The 17741-nt window shown below is 41.5% G+C and overlaps 1 protein-coding gene across 1 annotated transcript in view; it reads right to left on the reverse strand.

The window, feature by feature from the left end:
• T265_08036 (hypothetical protein) overlaps nt 1–17515 on the reverse strand; it is a gene marked incomplete at both ends in the record, with an annotated part of 180939 nt that extends 163424 nt beyond the window's left edge. The window contains 4 exons of the mRNA XM_009173730.1: nt 1956–2192; nt 6972–7132; nt 12473–12523; nt 17390–17515. Coding sequence (XP_009171994.1) covers nt 1956–2192; nt 6972–7132; nt 12473–12523; nt 17390–17483 — 543 coding nt within the window. The remainder of the gene's footprint in view (nt 1–1955; nt 2193–6971; nt 7133–12472; nt 12524–17389) is intronic.
• Between the last annotated feature and the right edge of the window lie 226 nt (nt 17516–17741).

Here is a 17741-nt window from a genome sequence, read left to right on the forward strand (position 1 = left end):
GATGGATGAGGCAGGCTGATGGAGCTCAGTCACTCAATCTCACAAATGTGCTGTCATCGGGATGTATGCAGTTATTCGCTTTTTGCCATTATGGTTGATCAAGTGGTCGTTGGTCTTTTCGCACGGTTTAGCAGAATGGCGTCAGAATTGTGGCGAAACCTAAACAAACTAATTTTGCAGATCGACAGACAGATCAGCAGTCAGCTGATTGACCAATGAAAGGCCGTGAACTACTGCTATTACAGTACATTGCCCCGTGATGATCGAGACCCAAGGGCTGGAACTTTTACAAACCTAGTTTATTCGTTATTCATGCAGTTATCCGTTGTTACTAACACATCATGTGGTGAAATTCAGCTGGGAATCTCTGAGACAGCATTTTCTATTGCGAAATTTGAGGAAGTTCGAACACCCTCTCAGGCACCCTTGGTGTACCTTTACCAACAATAATTTAGGGCAAATCTAATGTGAACTTCCAACAAACGAGTGATCCAAGCTTTGTGATGGCCATCCGTTTTCCTCATTGATAATTTCCGGAAGTAAAGTAGGGCGGTCGCGTTCATATCCACTAAAAGACTGGCGAGACTATTGCTAATGGTGTTTTCCATGTTGTGTCCTTGCTGTTTCACATAATTTACTCTGTTGCAACTAAATGAATATTGCACTGTGATAATTACATAGTAGTGCGCTTTTGTACAGTGGACTGTCCTTTGCCAAAATCCGACACCTATGGCACCTGCTAAATGTCGCTTTGTCAGCTAAGGGCGGAATCTACAATTCGGGAATGCGATTTACACTGTTTTATGGATCAGAAACGTAACTTCCACGCGCAAAGGCATGAAAAAAATGTTGAAGTTTGATAATCGGTGTCCCAAAGACATTGGTCTCGCCTGGCGAAGCCATCGGATTAGCCATGCTGCGGTACGTCAAATGGTTTTCGGAAGAAAGAATTCTCCTGCGTCAGATGAATTTCTCATTCTTCATAGACTATGCTGGTTAAGGCATGGGTATGCATGCCAGAAGGCCGTCTGCCTCCCATGGTTCATTTTCTTAACCTTGTGTTGAGTAGTAGTGAAAATATGTTGACATTTTATGACCTGGTAATTAGGCATGGAAACACCAACAAGTAAACTTAGTCGGGTTGGCAACTATGGCGCCTCTCGATGGGTGCTTTTGGACCAAACTCACCAGCAGTTTATGGCGTTGGCAGGAGTTGCTCAGTCACGTAGTCTTCGAAATAACCAAAAGTGCCACCGCCAACAAGACTTGACATGTATATTCAACACTGTCCCGTTTTCCGGTGATCGAAAATGCAGCAACTAAAACCGATATTCCCACAGGACATGGTTTCTAACCGGAAATTGCTTGAATTGATTGGTAAAGTTACTTTCTGAGTGGATGCTCTACGGACTAAGCTTCCAGTGACCTTCGCTCTCTGCAGACCTATTTCCCGATGGATTCATCACACCTGTGCCTAATGGTGACCAGCACTCATCAGCACAATAAGTGGACCTCTGAGCCGGTATGAGAGAGAGACACTGACACCGTTCAGATGTACAGTATCTCGAAGTAAACTGCTAAAATTACACGAGCAACTGATGGATCTTGAAATGAAAAGTTGAGTGCTGCGTAGCATGTCCGTCTCCCATAAGAATCTTTCATTTTATCATATGTGTACTTGGATTTCGCACCTCAAGATTCCACAAATCTTCCTCTGTTTTCTAAGAATAATCACAATTTAACATTCCATGAAAAAACTTGTTTCGAACGATAAGGAGTCGTGAGCGTCCACTGCCTCACCTCAACCGCTGGCCACCACAAAAATTAAGCCTGATACTTGATCCATACCAAGGATGTTGACTCCAAGTGATGTTGTTGGCAAATTTCCCCTTGGAACAAATAATCACTATGCAAGTGGATGATCATCGTATTTTAAACCATTTACAGAAACTCACCTCGGTGGTGTAGGTGGGGAGCTCCAGGCTATCAATCGATAGTTGCAAATGTGACAAGATGGCACGTTTCAAATTCGAAAGCTGCGTGCTGTCCGCATCATCCATCCAAACCTTTTGTATCCGTCCATTATCGTAGCAAAACTGCACGACTTTGTCGCTGGCGTAATTCAATGGTGAAGCATACTGGACGTCTTCGCCTTCATAACTGACTTGTGATTGTTCACGCACATCCGTGAGCTGCATGGTCAGTAAACCAATGATTTATTAATGCAGATTCAAAACCAGGAGAAGAAAAAAGACTTCATTGATATCATAGGAAACCATTTCAACAAAAAAACTACATTTGTGGTGTGCAAGTACGAGGATAAGCTGAGGAAAACTGGTTCAAATCAACTTGAATGAAATTTTGTCTGAGGTCAGTCCGTCTTTCAAATTATGCCCAGTACATTTTCAGTCGTATCCTCTATCCCTCAACCTCCAACTATTTTGATTTTTGTATACAGTGAATGAATTTGTTTGAAGATGTGGCTAACAACTTCTTGTTAAGCTTTTTGGACGTTCTGAACCACTTCGTTGCTGTAGGCTTTTGGACAATAATTTAATCTTTACCCGAATGACATGAATAACATCCAAAAAAATCTGTCAGAAAACTCATTTGGAGAGGTGAGTATTTTAGAGAACGTAATTAAACCATGAATGGGAGAACCAAATCAGTAAAGTTTCCCTAAAGTCCGACCAGTTTCAGGGACGTACCCTCCCACCTTTGCTGTGGTAATCTGTCTAGCATGCTCATACTCCTTTTCTCAGTTAAAATAAGGTTAGTTTATAAAATTGTTACGGAAAATAACATGCTATTTATAACTTCCACCGGGATTAACATCTCATTTAAACAAAGTTCTTAGGATTCGTCTATTGGTGCATAAATAACAAATTTTTGAGTGGTGCAAATTACAGCTAGCATGATTTCCTATAAGAAAAACAGTTCCAGTCCAATTCATGAAATTCAATTAGTCAAAATCAGTTCATCGCAATTTCATTTCGACTATTTACAGTCCACTGACCTACACTTCACTGACGTCACTTGTCGAACTTCCAGTTTTTCCGTGACTACAGCGGAAGAGAATTAAAACTTTAATGTGCAAGCTCTCGCCATTCTTCATCAGTTCTCCAAGTGACGTCGCCACTAAAGATTGGAAGAATAACACGGTAAATTATCACCTTTACTTTTTAAACGATTCCGATTTGTAGGTAATATGCCATGAATGTCGGCGCAGTTATCTAAATACATGCCTCGATAATGGAGAGAGACCGTTGGAAGAAATCACATCAGAATAAACACAAAACTCAACGCACAGGTAAGCCATTCTGAAAAAAGTCGTTGCCAATAATACCAGTGAAGACAAGATTCAGTTGCAGCAATTACAGCATTTGATTTAACGCTATCCATGTTTGCAGGAGTTCTTCCCTTGCTGTGACGTATTTTTCCGGTTAATCCCCGCCAAAAAGTAAAAGAACCGAAATACAGTCCTGCTCTTATTACAGCTCACTAGCAGTATACTTGTTTGGTCGTGAACCTTGGATATCTAGCTTACGACTCGTAAGGAATTGTCATACAGCTTCCGGGTGTCCATGATACTATTTCACTGAAAATTTTCAACATGCGGGACGGTCAAAAGGCAGGGCAGTTCAACGTTCAACAAGCTGGGCTTGTCTATTCACACGCCCCAAGTATGAACAAGTTTTCCACTTCAGAGCTGAAAATTCATGGATTATAGGACGATTGGATGAGTAATGAGATGGGATGATGGTAATGAGCAGGTCAAGTACCTGGGGTTCGAATCCCAGCACGGTCAAGGAAATGCAATACGAATGTGACCCACCAAGAGCAAAGGCCCAATGCAGTGAAAGCATGATCGCAAAAGAAAGTACGGAATCGTAAAATCGCTGAAGTAACTTGCGCGTACAAGTGCCTCACACGGCATCTATCCAGTTAGACCACGGCTTTATCCAAATTATCTGCGTGACTTAACTCTGCTAGTAACGCTCCTGGAAACTGCTTAGATGCGCACTGCTGTTGGCTGCCAATAAGTTTGAAACAGCTTCACGGCTTCTGTTGTAGACTGACTCCGCTTGCGGGAAGAACTTTCGATCAAGATTGCTAGCGAAATTATAGCAGTGGTTTTTATGTTTGGCAAAGCAGACACATGGTTGTGATCCCATAGTGTCACCGAGAACATAAAACAACGAACATCTATCTTTTGAGGCAGCTCATCATCAGGCCAAAACGTATCTAGCAGCCAAAGTGAGGGACTGATATTGGTTGACTGGCTGAAATAAAGGAGGACTAACATGGCACAGCTGAAATGATAGACAAACAAAATCTCCTCTAATAAAGCAGATGCTGGTTTGAAGTTCTGTGGGGTGATTGGGTAACTTAGCGTACGCTACATGACCAAGATGAATTTAAAGTTCGTACCAACCACAGTATAATGCTGGGTCACGCAGAAGTATTTTGAGTGCCTTAGCTGTTGTCAGGCTACATTCCTCGGGTCGATATCGCCAACCTACGGGGCACTCTGCGAACCACTTGATCATTTTTCATCATGTGACTTTCCCAACGACATGTGACGTGATCGAAATTTTTACCGAGGTTGTAGGTCTACTAGTATTTCGACATGACAAGTGCTCGCACGTCCTCTTGCCAAGTTGTTCTGCCATACACCATTCTGATTTACAAATTCACTGTGGGGTTGGATCCTTACCTTGTCCTTAAAGTTAACACTTGGTAGTGGTTTCGTCTGAACCAAGACCTTCGTGTTACTGCCGGGAAATTTTTCTCTCTGGCTCTTGTAAGGTTGCCTTCTTTGTAACGATCTCTAATGTTTGTTTAAGAGGTCCTGGAACCCTTGGTTACGAATCAGTTTAGGCAACCAATGGCACTTAGTTCATCAGCCTGTAGTTCAAGCCAGCTTATTCTGCGTCATCAGGGCGAATCCGTCCAGCTCGGTTCGCTAAGTTGATTGTCTGAATTCTCCTTTGTATGAATAACACGAGACCATAGAATTTTGTGCACAGCCCACTTCACTTGGGATTTTGTAAACAGACTTCTGTAACTAAGCTGCTGATAATTCAAAAGATCGATATTCAATAAGTGAAAATGATTCAACTTCAGTAGTGTGCAGAATGGTCGGATTGACTTGGTTGAAAGTACGCAAGATGACGGAAAATTTTGGGAAAACTTGTTACGAGGATGAAACTGACATCTAAGCAGAGGTGACGAAACTAGGTGTTTAGTACCATCGTCCGATTTGTCGCTCATAAAAACGTCATTCAGCAGGGGAACAAGTGGTGAGCTCGTAGTTGAACGGATTGATAAATGGCTGCAGTTTTTCCGTCTACAACACCTGCTTGTTGTTATTTTGTGAAGCTATCGGAAGATCTTAGCTACGAAGTACGGTGTCAAGTTTCAGGATTGAAAGACCAACAGAGGATTATCATGGACGATTTTTGTAAACATAATACGAATGTACAAGTCGTCTGGAATGATGGCACCAGATTTAGCCTTGTCAAACAGAAATGTGGACAACCAGCTACCTGTTCGAATTAGTGTAGGGACGTGCGATCCATTTGCATGGTCATATCTACCGTGAATGGAGTATAAACACTGTGCATGAGTTAGAGTATCCATCAGTTTGTGCGTCACCTACATTTGAGCTGCACGATCACCAAGCCCGCAACAGGCGTTCTTGTGCTAATCGATTAATTCTCATTGTGGACCTTTCTTGGTCTTCCGTAATCTCAGACTTCATATTGCTGATTCGACAAGATGGCAGCCGACCGTCACTGAGACATCTACGATACGTACATGGACGGTGGCTCAGATGCCCGCGTTCTCTATTAGGTCACCTCCGGATGCATACACGTGTTCGACGGGCTCGTGCATTTACTATCGTTGAACTATGACAAACAGAACCGTTCGAAACATGCTCGGCTTTGATCAGTGTATAAGAGATTTCCTTTTTGAAATAGATCCACTTCCACTCACTGATTTATTTGCTCCTGTATTGACAGCCGCATTGATCACACATCGGGGCGGCTTGCTGAACAGACATTGAACACATCCTGACAACACACCGTAAACGTTTTTGTTTGAGCCAACTGTCTGTGGATTCGACTTTAGATAATGAGGGAATTTTCTGGATATGGGGCTATAAATCTATAAACTCTAGACCTCCAATCAGGTAAGCTGAGGAGTTTTGACAATATTTAAAGCCAATCAATCTCAGCTTTAAAAAATTGCGTGTATTCACCTTCTCCCATGTGGGCAGATATTCATTTCTGATGTTCTCGTGGCTCTCAAGTATACTATTGGGTTGGATCTTTTTGTTAAAAGTCTGACGAAGGACAATTCGATTTTTCCTAGTTTTTATTGGCTTACATATGTTTTCACATGACCTTCATATGTGGATGAAGTAATGTTTGTCCCTTTTGTCTCGTTTTCAGCAGTACCACAGAAATTTCCTTGGTTTATTTGGCGAAACCATTTCACTAATCCTTTTAGAGGCACAGAGCAAGTGTTGGGCGTACACCACCAGTCTCATTTCAAAAACGTTTAATTTTTGAAAACTTTCGTCTTCCTTCGGTTACTCAATCTCACACATCTCTGTCCTGCATGTGAAACGGTTCTAAAGAAGTGGTTCGGCTTCGTTCCACAGACAGACCAGTGTTTAATTCGAACTTCCAGGAGAAACAGTTCAGCAGAAACCCTTTAGACACATTACTGAGGCAAACCGTTTCAAGTGTTAGCAAACAACGGTTCATTCCATGAAAGCTTCATTTGTTTACTGCAGAAATTACTTGTCTACCTCAATCACACTTGATGAAAGTCGAAATTGCTTTCGTTGAAAAAAAACAGTTTCGTATAAAAGCACACTCGAAGCGCGTGAAACGCTATCTCATGGTTAAACAAAGTGGCATTCTATCTGCCAAGAAAAAAACAATATTTTTCCAGTTTACCTTAATTTCTGCGAGACAAGGGGATATTGTAGTCAAATGAACCAGCCCGCTCTGCGTATTTTCAATTTGTTTGTCCGACAGACTTGGATGAACATAGTGCTTGATTGTGAAACCGTAGGTGTAAACGTGTTCAGCGGACAGATTCACAAAACTCGCTTTTCCTGAGGAAACAGAGGATGAAAAATAGACTGTTTTAACCCTAGCTCGTACACCATGGGGACAAAATATTTTTGCAAATTCTTAACTTTCCATTGATTTTGTTCCACATTATTCAATTTTCAATAAGGTGCCAAAATCTTGGACAGAAATGAAACATCCACGCTGTGAACATCGTGACATAAAAGTAAAACTCTGCTAACAAATATTTCCTCCAAGAGATTTCCCCACTGTTGAGTAACAGCACTTCTCGTCTTAAAGAACCATCAGGCGTAGGTCAGTTGTTGGTATATGCGCTGTCCTTTTGTTTACGGATTACTACAGGTTACGAGGATGAAGACTCTGTAAAAAACATTTCAACCTTAAAACCAAGATAGGTTTGATGTTTAATTCAGAACAGTGCTAGGTAGGAAACTTCGATCCCACCAAATACAGTACACTTCCATTAAGACACTACATTCGTGTTGCAATAGCCCCTACGCCGTTCTGTTCAACAACTCGATGTCGTGCACAACCTCCCTCATTTTCAATCAACACAGATTAGGCCAAAAAAAACAGCAATTCCCTCATGAAATAGATAAAAACTCTGGTGGGTTACTGCATTCACCTTGCAAACTAGATAAAATATCGGGGAGCCCACTTCCGATGATCTGCCACTAGGCACCCTCCAGAAAACTTATTCTTTCCAATACTGCAAATCTGAAAATATCTTTTGTTAGCAACTGTAATTTGTAGGAACGCCTCCCCTGGAACGGACACACTTGAAGTTCATTGGTTGTCAGTTGCTCAATCCTTTGTCACTGAAACTTACTCACCTAGTAAACGACAGCCTCTCATTGATCGTCAACTAAATAGAGTATTGCATGTATCAACCTTGCCCGGTGACTTGCCTATTTACTGAAGGAGATTTTCCCTTCATAAGGCGGAAAAGCATCAAAACTTTTCATGATAGCTTCCTGGAGGGCGTACAAATTCACACGCAAAACTGGTAATGATTTATTCATTTCATTTTCTCTCAATCTGGAGTTAGGATGATCAAGAGATTTTCAAACCCTGGCATGAAATCTGAGACGTTTCACGCCCACAGCTGACACCGATTTACGTGTATATATGCAGGGACACTGAGATTCCTGTCAGGTCATCGTAAGAGCTTCCATAATTTCCATCCACAAGCATGACAAAGCTGCAACAAATATTTTAAAATTATTATCCGGCCTTCTTGAACAGTTGAGAGTTCTCATAAGCCTGAAAAATGACAATACGACAGAATGACCCTCATCGCAAAACGAACGCTTGAAAGCATCGACCCGTCACCGACTCGGAACGCCTAGTAGAACAGAGCGATATAATGTGGTTGGAAGATTATCTGATAAGTTTAAAGATCATGTTGAATGTGAAATCTCTCAGCTGTTAAGTTTTTAAAACGATCGTATGACTGCTGGTGCTTTATCAGTCTTTTTTGTCTGGATAGTCATCAGTCCTTACGGGGGGTTGATAAATAGCATGTCATTGGCTTGGTTTGGAGATGTCGCTTTGGAGTCACGGGCATGGATAATTTTGCTTGTATTTGTTCTCGTTATTTCGACGCTGACCAATAGAACCAAGCAGATCCAGACACATACCCTCCGGGGGCCGCCTCCGATCCAACAAAACATTCCAACCATTCACTACTATTCAGCTTGTTGTCTAAAAAAATACCGGAGTCCCATTTGAAGTAATCTTCACATCTTATTGGCACTTAGTGCTGAATGGAATTCGTTTATTTGTTCTTAATGCATGATGCTTACTGGAATTAGTCGCTTCTTGAAAGAAATTGACCACAGGAATCTAACCCAGATTACTACCGGCAATGGTTTCCTATTTACCCCGCTTCCTCCATAAACTGAACTTTTGGAGGAGATAAGTGTGCGCGTTTTGTCCACTGACTTTTCTGAGGCTTTTCATCTTTCTAGAGAACAACACGAGAAAAATTCTGTAAACCGACTTCAGCACCAGTACCTTCTCGTTTTTTAGTTATAAAGGCCACTCGATGGCACTAGAAAGCTGCATTGCGAAAATTATTCTGGACCTACTTTCCCAATGTGCTCCATCAAAAGTGGAACATTTTGGCGTGAACAAGGTCAGTTTCCTCCCAATTTGCACTCGTTAATCCTCAGGTACTCAAAATGTCCTGTCACATTTCTTGTCCGTTGTTGGTGTAAATGTATGCAAATGAGTTTTTCTCTCCAACGTTTTCGGTCTCAGCAATGAATTGCATTCAGACTTTCCTGTCTGCGAAGGCACGTTATCCTCTTTTTCCAGAAATAGGCATCTGTTGAGATCTACATTTCTTTCGTTTCCATATCCGAGATTATGTGAAAAACTCACTCGTTTGGGAACTGCGTACAAATGTATTTAAATTTCTCTGAATGCACACACAGTGTTCTTGTGTGTCGTAAACTCGTTTCTCTAAAGTAAGTATAGATACATTTTTGTGCAAAGTACGATCTAAAGAGGAATCTTGGGCACTTTCGGGCTGCCAAACAATTTTCCTCTTGTAGGTAATACGCTTAGGTACAAATTTGGCTTTTAGGCAAGTTAACCACAAAGGACGGATTGTAATCGAGACTAAAATATCCTTTCCGTAAAGTTTCATAAATAGATTCTAGTTGCAACAATCAAAATTCGTCACATGCCTCAGTCTCAAGAATTTTAGTGCAATCAGCAAGTCTGTAAGTAGCGCAGTATGAAACTTCTGTCTGAAAAGTTTTGAGTGAAAGAGGCGATCAACACGTGACTAGGCGACATGGCTTCTCTGACTGAAGGATAGGTGGCGCTATATCCTGTGAAAGTTTTCCTCATTCGTACTGCTGATCACTCGTTTGTGACCAAACGGTTAACTGTTTATACTAGTAGCTAGGAGGTCGCCGGTTCGAAACTTCCTGGGATTTCGTGAGGTACGCACTGCTGATATTTCCCAATAAGGATAAAACAGCTGTGCATCGTATCTTGGCTTTTGAACATAGATTGGCTCTCAAATATCGTAGCGACTGAAACATGAGGTGGCCTGGTGCAGCACATTCAGTTGCCTGAGAACAGCACAAACGAGAGAATCAGCTGGGTTCCAGATGAGTCTCTCGAAAAAACCAAATTAGTTTGCAAATGAGTGTATATTCGCTAATTTCGTGCAATTTGGTTGCAAGTACAGACATAAGGTAGAAGGGAACCCGGGGAGTGCGCCTACCACCTGATGAGCCCCAAAAAGGGCAAACCGGTCATGGATATTTCCCAATAAGGATAAAACAGCTGTGCATCGTATCTTGGCTTTTGAACATAGATTGGCTCTCAAATATCGTAGCGACTGAAACATGAGGTGGCCTGGTGCAGCACATTCAGTTGCCTGAGAACATCATAAACGAGAGATTCAGCTGGGTTCCGGGGGAATTTTTTACTTCATCCAAACTAAACCCGACTCCTCACGGTTTTGTAGAAATCCACGTCTCATTTAGGTATTCCGTGGATGCCATATTTACAATACGGGCCATTCGCTGGTTAGTTCATTACCATAATCGAAGAGAAGAGCAGTAAATTTCGGTAATACAACAGTCACTCCACCATATGCGGAGAACTATTTTCCATGAACGTGATAAAATGCTAGAGTAAGACAGTGATACTGATAGCCTTCCGATTAACTACTGAACGGTTCTACTTGAAAGTTTCACACTGAACGGGGTCTCTTTTATTAGTTGTAACATACCCTAAGACTAAACCATGATTTTAACGTGGTAATCTAAATTGAAGAGAAAAACTACTATGGGGAAAGTTACCATTCCCAAGTATATGGTAAAACCAGCTCAGAATCCCAAACGATAGGCGCAACCAGGTGATTACTAATGCACTCATTTGCACGATCAGCTGGAATTTACCGGAAGCTCAGCAGAATCTCAAATGAATCTCTCATTCTTGATATTCTACAAAATGCTGCCTCGTGTTTTAGCTGGTACAATCTTCGAGCACGCTCTCATAAGTGTGCTCAGACTGGTGTTTTCCTTCTTGGGACACTTCAGGTAGGTGCAGTTCATGGTTTCCCAGCAATCTACGCTTTGTTTGAATATCACATTGTACTCAATTGGTGGGTTCAGTGTTCTGTCAAAAACATGCTACGCTATCCCGAATATCGTACCGGCGGAAACCCGAAACAACTCCTGTCCAGACATCTATTTGAAGAATATGATAAATTTGAGATCTAGCTGGAATTTAGTTGATTCGGCTGCTGCAAAGTGCTGAATTTTCAAATCAGTGTACTCTGCCAGTATTACAGAATTTAGTGTTAAATTGGAACAAGAGGTTGACGGCTACTCTTGCACTGCGCCTACTTGATGAAAGCGAACAAGGATGAAACCAATCTTGAGTTATTGAAAATTTTTCAGTAACCTTACTAGCAGTGTGCTCCAAAATGGAAGGATAAAGTCAGAATAAGCCTTTGTCACTTGACCCTAAAAATCTACTGTTGGATCTAAAAGTTCTCCGTTTAGAAATAGCCATCTTTTGCGAATTCCATGTAAAAAGTGGTGAGTTAACAGAGATTAACCCGAAGTTTTCTGTAACGGGCTAAACCATTGTAACAAACAAGTTTTACTCCCTTTCATATATATGGATATAGATTTGTGCTTCATGCAGTTACCCAGAATTGCTGTGTCACGAAGACTTGTATGGAATGTCTTGAAAATAATGCTTTCCATGTGAAACCAACGCAGACGTAAAATGATCTACCACTCACAGCAAAAGATAATCACTGTCTTGCTTACCAACAGTTTCCGTCTACTGCCCGGCCCTGCCTAATATAATGGAATTAAAACAGTACTAAAAAATCTGAAAAAAAGTCAGACAACGTTAACCGCTAGACTGGTCTTTTCCCCTCAGAACAAATCTGGTTAGTAGTTTTAAAAGTTTTTATAGAATTTCGCTCCCTTGAATTAAACGGAACAGGATTGTAAACGACCTTCGTAAGCGGTTGAATCAAACGATGGCAAAGAGCTTTGGTTTTTTATCACGTTTCACACCTGAGGGAATTAAAATCCCAACTTTTGCAGGAGAGGGATTCGTAAAGTCACTATTCTTAATTGTGCTTTTGCTCTTGTTTCAGTGCGTATCATACAAAAGACCGCGCATTAAAGAACATACGAAGCACAGCTACCTTTTAACTGAAGTTGGATTTTTGTGATAGAATTGTGCAAGATCACCTTTCGTTGGTTTTCTCACAACACATGCTTACGAAGAGCTTAAGGCCTTAAGTCTTAAGGCTTAAGTCTATAAACTCTCCTTACTGATGGTTCGCAAACAAACGACCAAAAACCCGAGCTTACCAGAGCAATGTTGTGCGCACGGCGTTTCACTCGTCGCAACTGTCGTTTGAACTGAAAATAAAGATAGCTGATAAGTTAATGCAGTACGAAGTTCTCTGTCGTATATATCAACTAATGCCATTTTCTGACAAGCGAATCATGCGTTCAACTTAAAATACATGCTAACTAGGTAGTCCGAGGTGGGCATAGAATCCACCGTCCTTCACTACATTGCTTTCGGTGAACAGATGTGTGATTTATCCGAAGTAGAAGTTTCCCAAGGAGTGCAAACTTGAGTTTTAGGCTTCTAGGGTCACATCATTATCGGTTCTGGGTTCGTTTCATACGAGTTCAAGAACTGTGATAAAAGCCTAATTTCAAATGGCGATCAGACAGGTCTACACAAACTCTCCCCCAAACTTCCGAAGATATGACTGCTCCAATAAATATTAGCTTCATCTAGTGAATGATACGAATAGCTTTGGTGCAATTTTAAGTGAAATTTACTTTGGTCCAGAAGCTATTCAAACCGTTTTAGCAACAAATGCGCGCTATTTTCTATCACCAATTGTTTCCTGTTACGAAGGAGAATCTGATGTATCACTGTCCAACTCAGATGTCAATTCAGATATCATTGATCTCATTGTACGATACCAATAAAAGTAACGGACAGGTTTGGATAAAAGTACTGATAAACAAACTTCCTAATCTCGGTTCACTATCAGCAGAAAGATAGGTGCGCACAAACGTATAAGTTGTCCGACGATATAAAATCTAGATCTGGCATTGCGCTTCTGGCGACCTCTTTGTTTAAGGCTCCGGCATCACATGTGCAAAAGAATGCTCACTTGCAGCATACCAGCAGATCATCCTTATGACTAGTTTAGCAGTTTTATCACAAGCTAGAGTTGTATGTATGTTTGTTTATGGTAATAATTCTCCGGGAACTTGAGTGCGTACGATGTGAACTTATATTTGCTTGTACACCCAAAAGCGATTTATTTTCTTAAACGACTAGTAACACGAAACAAACTGGTGGATGTCCAGAGCAAATCCTCTAAAGCCCCAACCAGATACTGGTTTTGGTAATGTGCCGAAATATTGGCAGTTCGGGTGGGTCTGTTGGTGGTTGATCAGGTAAGTGCCTTTTGATCTGTTCGCCCAGCTTGGCAATTGACTTGCAAACGTTTCGTCGCCATACGAGGAGACATCATCAGTGAGCAGTTGGTTGCGGGGGGTTACTCTGAGTATACTTCTTAGATGGCTAGGAGATCCTCGATTAGGCCTGTCTAGATGCAGAAGGCAGTAAACCTCGAGGTGTTTGAGCTATGGTCAACAAGTTTCCTGAACGATTTGGCTTCCACCAATGAAATACTGCTCCAACTGGTGAACTGGTTGTCATCCTCTATTTTGGAATTGGTAACATGAAGCTGGCTGGGTCATTGTATGAAAACATAGTCGTCGTAATTCATCGAAGTCTAGGGGAAGTAATAGTTGGATGACTAGGCCGAATATCATGAAGAATTTTTTAATCGAAGCAATACGCTGCGTCCAGGATGAACACATTATCGATACACTTTTCTCATTTATACTGTCGTTGATTTAGTTCTTGCACAAATGCATTCCTTCAGCTGTCTGGCTGAGCAAAAATTCGCATGTTTAAATTACTCCAAAACATGCATGCTATGCTGATGAAACAGTATAAGAATCTTGCCTTAATTTGGTACACTAACAGCCCGTGATAATTTAATTTCTTCCTATGCAAGAAACATTTTTCTCCTAACGTATTTTCTAATGTCATCTGAGAACTAGATGCCGTTAGCTGGGAAGGCAAAAGAGCTTCCGTTTTTTGGTCTATGTCTACTGACAAACTGCATCACCCACACAGACGGTATTAAAAAGTTAGGGAACTATAGTGTGGGTCACACGGTTCGTCGGGTACGTTAGGTGGATTTTCCAAGGTAAGTTATCCTTTTAAAATAACTGATGCAAGATCTGCAGTTTTACATGCAAAGACGAGTACACTTGATACGGGACATTCATATCTTTGTTTCTCGGGTTCAAAAATAGGAGACAATACGTTTCCATTGTGAATACCGCGGGCAAGCATGTTACACACACAGTAGGCTGAACAATACATTCAAAGGGAAGTATTTTTTCATTATATTAGGTGATGCCATGTGGTAAGTGTGTATCCCTATGATTGTGAACTGATGAGAATTAACAAACTATGAGTTTGGGAACTAATTATGCTTTACAAAAACGTTGTCCGAAGTTAAAGAATGGGTCTGATTATTCCTCCACATCCACCGGAGCAGCTGAGCAGGTCCATTAATAGCCAAATACCCATTACCTCTTCGGAGTCGAGTCCTCTAATCGAAAATTTGGTCCCGAGATTAGATCAGCTGCAGCCCTTTTAGAGTTTCTTTGTCACTTGAATCTATCTTTTTTCGAAAGAATGTTCTGTACAAAGGCTGTCTCATTTTTCAGTTGATATGATGTCACAAAACGATTCAGCTTCTATTCAGTACAACCATCCATTGAAACCAAATTGCTGAGAAAAATTCGCAAAATTCGTGCAACTTGAGTTCCGGTAGAACAAAACGTTCACAAAAACTCGGAGAGGGCATCCAACTGATTAGCCCGGGGAAGGACGAAGATGGTCGTGGATGTCTAAGATTTTTTTAGTAACCTTGTGATTATTTCCCCCGCCGATCCAACCGTTGAGGAGTTAACTACGACAAATCCTCTCCCTCTGTCCAAAGCTTTGTGGTGTTGAATATTGAGAAAAGAATGATTCTGATGAGTCGTGTAGAAGAACGGACTGTGCAGCTGTTCTATCCTCACTGGAAAGACATCGTCCTTTGAGTCTCGTAGACAAATGGCGGACTTCCGGTTGCTAGTTGGGCACCATAATTTTTGGCTAGGAATCGCTGGTCCACATCGTGACTGTAGGGCTCCCAATCTTTACTGATTCGCATCACACCATTGCTAACCAACAGAAGTTGAAACCTCTTGAGGTGCACACTACTGACAATTTCCAAAAATATATAAGAGTTGTGCGATGCGTTTCAGCACACTGTAGCAATTTATAGTGGGTGAAATTTCCAATTAAACCTCTCGCTACTTGTAAAGCTTGTGCATTCGCCTCAAAATGAGGAAATTTCCACAAGTTGAGAAGTCATCACTCGAGTGGTGGGTCATCCAGACCGGTAGAAATGAAGTGAGTGAATGAAGGACTGTCTCTCTATCTTCTGTTGGAGTGCAGGTTGACCTTACTGCTTCTCAGTCTCTTGTGACCGAAATGTATCGCGCTCAGCTAGCCACTAGACGTTGGTGAGCTAGATCCTTATAGAGGATTGTGAGGTACATACTGCTATTTCAGGAAAGAATGATGGCGGAATCTTCTACAGGCCTCTGAATTAACAGAATTCACAGCAAGGATGGAGTTCGTTAGGCGATTGCCGGGTCTTATCACTACGCACTAATAATAGCTACAAAATCAAAGCTCACTAATTAATTGTTGAGTGTTAAGACACTCAATATATGTAGTACATATCCAAAAAGATTTGTGAAAACAACCTCGTGTGTGCCCAATTTTTAAGAAAAGCTAAGAGGCCGACAGAGAATAAGGCATGCCATACAATAGTGAGATACCCTAGCCTAAGAAACATAAACTATTCTCGTTGTTCTTTGGATAAATCTGACATCTCAACCATTGCCCAGAATACAACCCAGAAAGTTGCGTGAGTTTCAACGATGACAGCCAAGTAACGAAGCAATAAGCAAGATTTTGTTTTGCAATTGAAGGTATATTATAGGGAAGGGCCAAGAAGCCCTGTACAGTCATTTCACCCTCTCTGGGAATCTTCAGTATTGCGCTAACCACTAATCGCTGAAGAGACCGGGACACGTGGCCCACTGGCTAATAGTAGAAGACAAAATAAACAGTGGGCTGGAAAATGTTCCTCACATATTTGCTACAAAAGTAGCGGCTTCCGCGACGTTGTTCTGGCCTGGCAAACTGTGCGATAAGTCCGTGGCCATGAGCGAGCCACTGTAACCGTTTTTCTTGTCTATGAATTCTGTCAACCTCTGGGATAAAGCCGGGTAGTCTTCGAGTTTTATTGTGAGCCTTGAGGAATGCCAGGTCCGTAACACCGAAGAACCCCGTATACATGCTTTCACTGTTTGTCTGTTTCAGAATCCACACCTGAATGGATGAAGCAGTCTAGTTATCCGGAGGATAACTTCATACAGAGAATGATCCAGTTGGCCTGATACAATTGCTTGGAGGAACAAACATTCTAAGACCAGCGAACGAAGAGCTAATTTCCTTTGCCTCTCCTGCTCTTTTCATCGTTTTAAACATGCCTCAACATGTTCACGTGCATCAAATTTTAAAGGAACAATGCATCAAAATGCTTCAAAGCCTTGACTGTACTGGTACAGTATGAAGTACCTTCCTTTTAGATTACTGTAGGCAAGCAATAAACCTTGATTCGATGAGTTTAGCTTATGTACAATAATTCCAGTGATTACAAAGGTAATACTCGAATAAGGCAAGGTTAGGGTGAACATGATAGATCAATTTATTGATCTATCAACCTTCTGCTCTGTCAGGAAATGAGGTTCACACATGGCAGTATGAGAACTACCAACTGGACATTCACAGCTGACTAGCAGCACTCATCGACTCAGAAACTCATCCTGTGCAATACTACTCTCGTTTTCGGTGTTCTGTCAAACGCCACACTGGGTGCCGTTTTGCACCAGGTACTATGTATAAATCCTGAGTGACCCGGACTACAATGGGGAGAAAATATCTTAGTGGTAGTTTCACCAGGAAATTATCCTTATAGTGTCGTTGGTTAATCAGTCATCTCTGTCTATACAATCTAACACAAACAGCTGTAACAAACGTTCTGTGAAACTTACCAATCAGTGTTATGAATAGAAGTAAGCTCAATATTATCACCATCCTAGGGAGGCATAGCAAATTCGGCAGGTGCAAACAGTATCGACTCCTCATTGATTAGCCACTAAGAGTTCGTTCTTGGTCCGTGAACCGCTATATGCATACTTTGGACGGCTCTTGGTTATCAGAAAGGGTCTAGTCGAATGATAGGGTAACTGCAAGTACCGTAATGTAAACTTAAACCAATGAAGGTCAGTCGTCCCGCATGTTGATCTATTACCTAGGTATGGAACCTGGTTGATGAATAGACAGGCACCAGCAGCGGTCTACGAGAAGTTCGGCTATTTGTTTGTTAACACTACAGGACGTCAA

Source organism: Opisthorchis viverrini (genome assembly GCF_000715545.1).
Source record: "Opisthorchis viverrini unplaced genomic scaffold opera_v5_200, whole genome shotgun sequence".
In the NCBI taxonomy this organism is placed as follows: Eukaryota; Metazoa; Platyhelminthes; class Trematoda; order Opisthorchiida; family Opisthorchiidae; genus Opisthorchis; species Opisthorchis viverrini.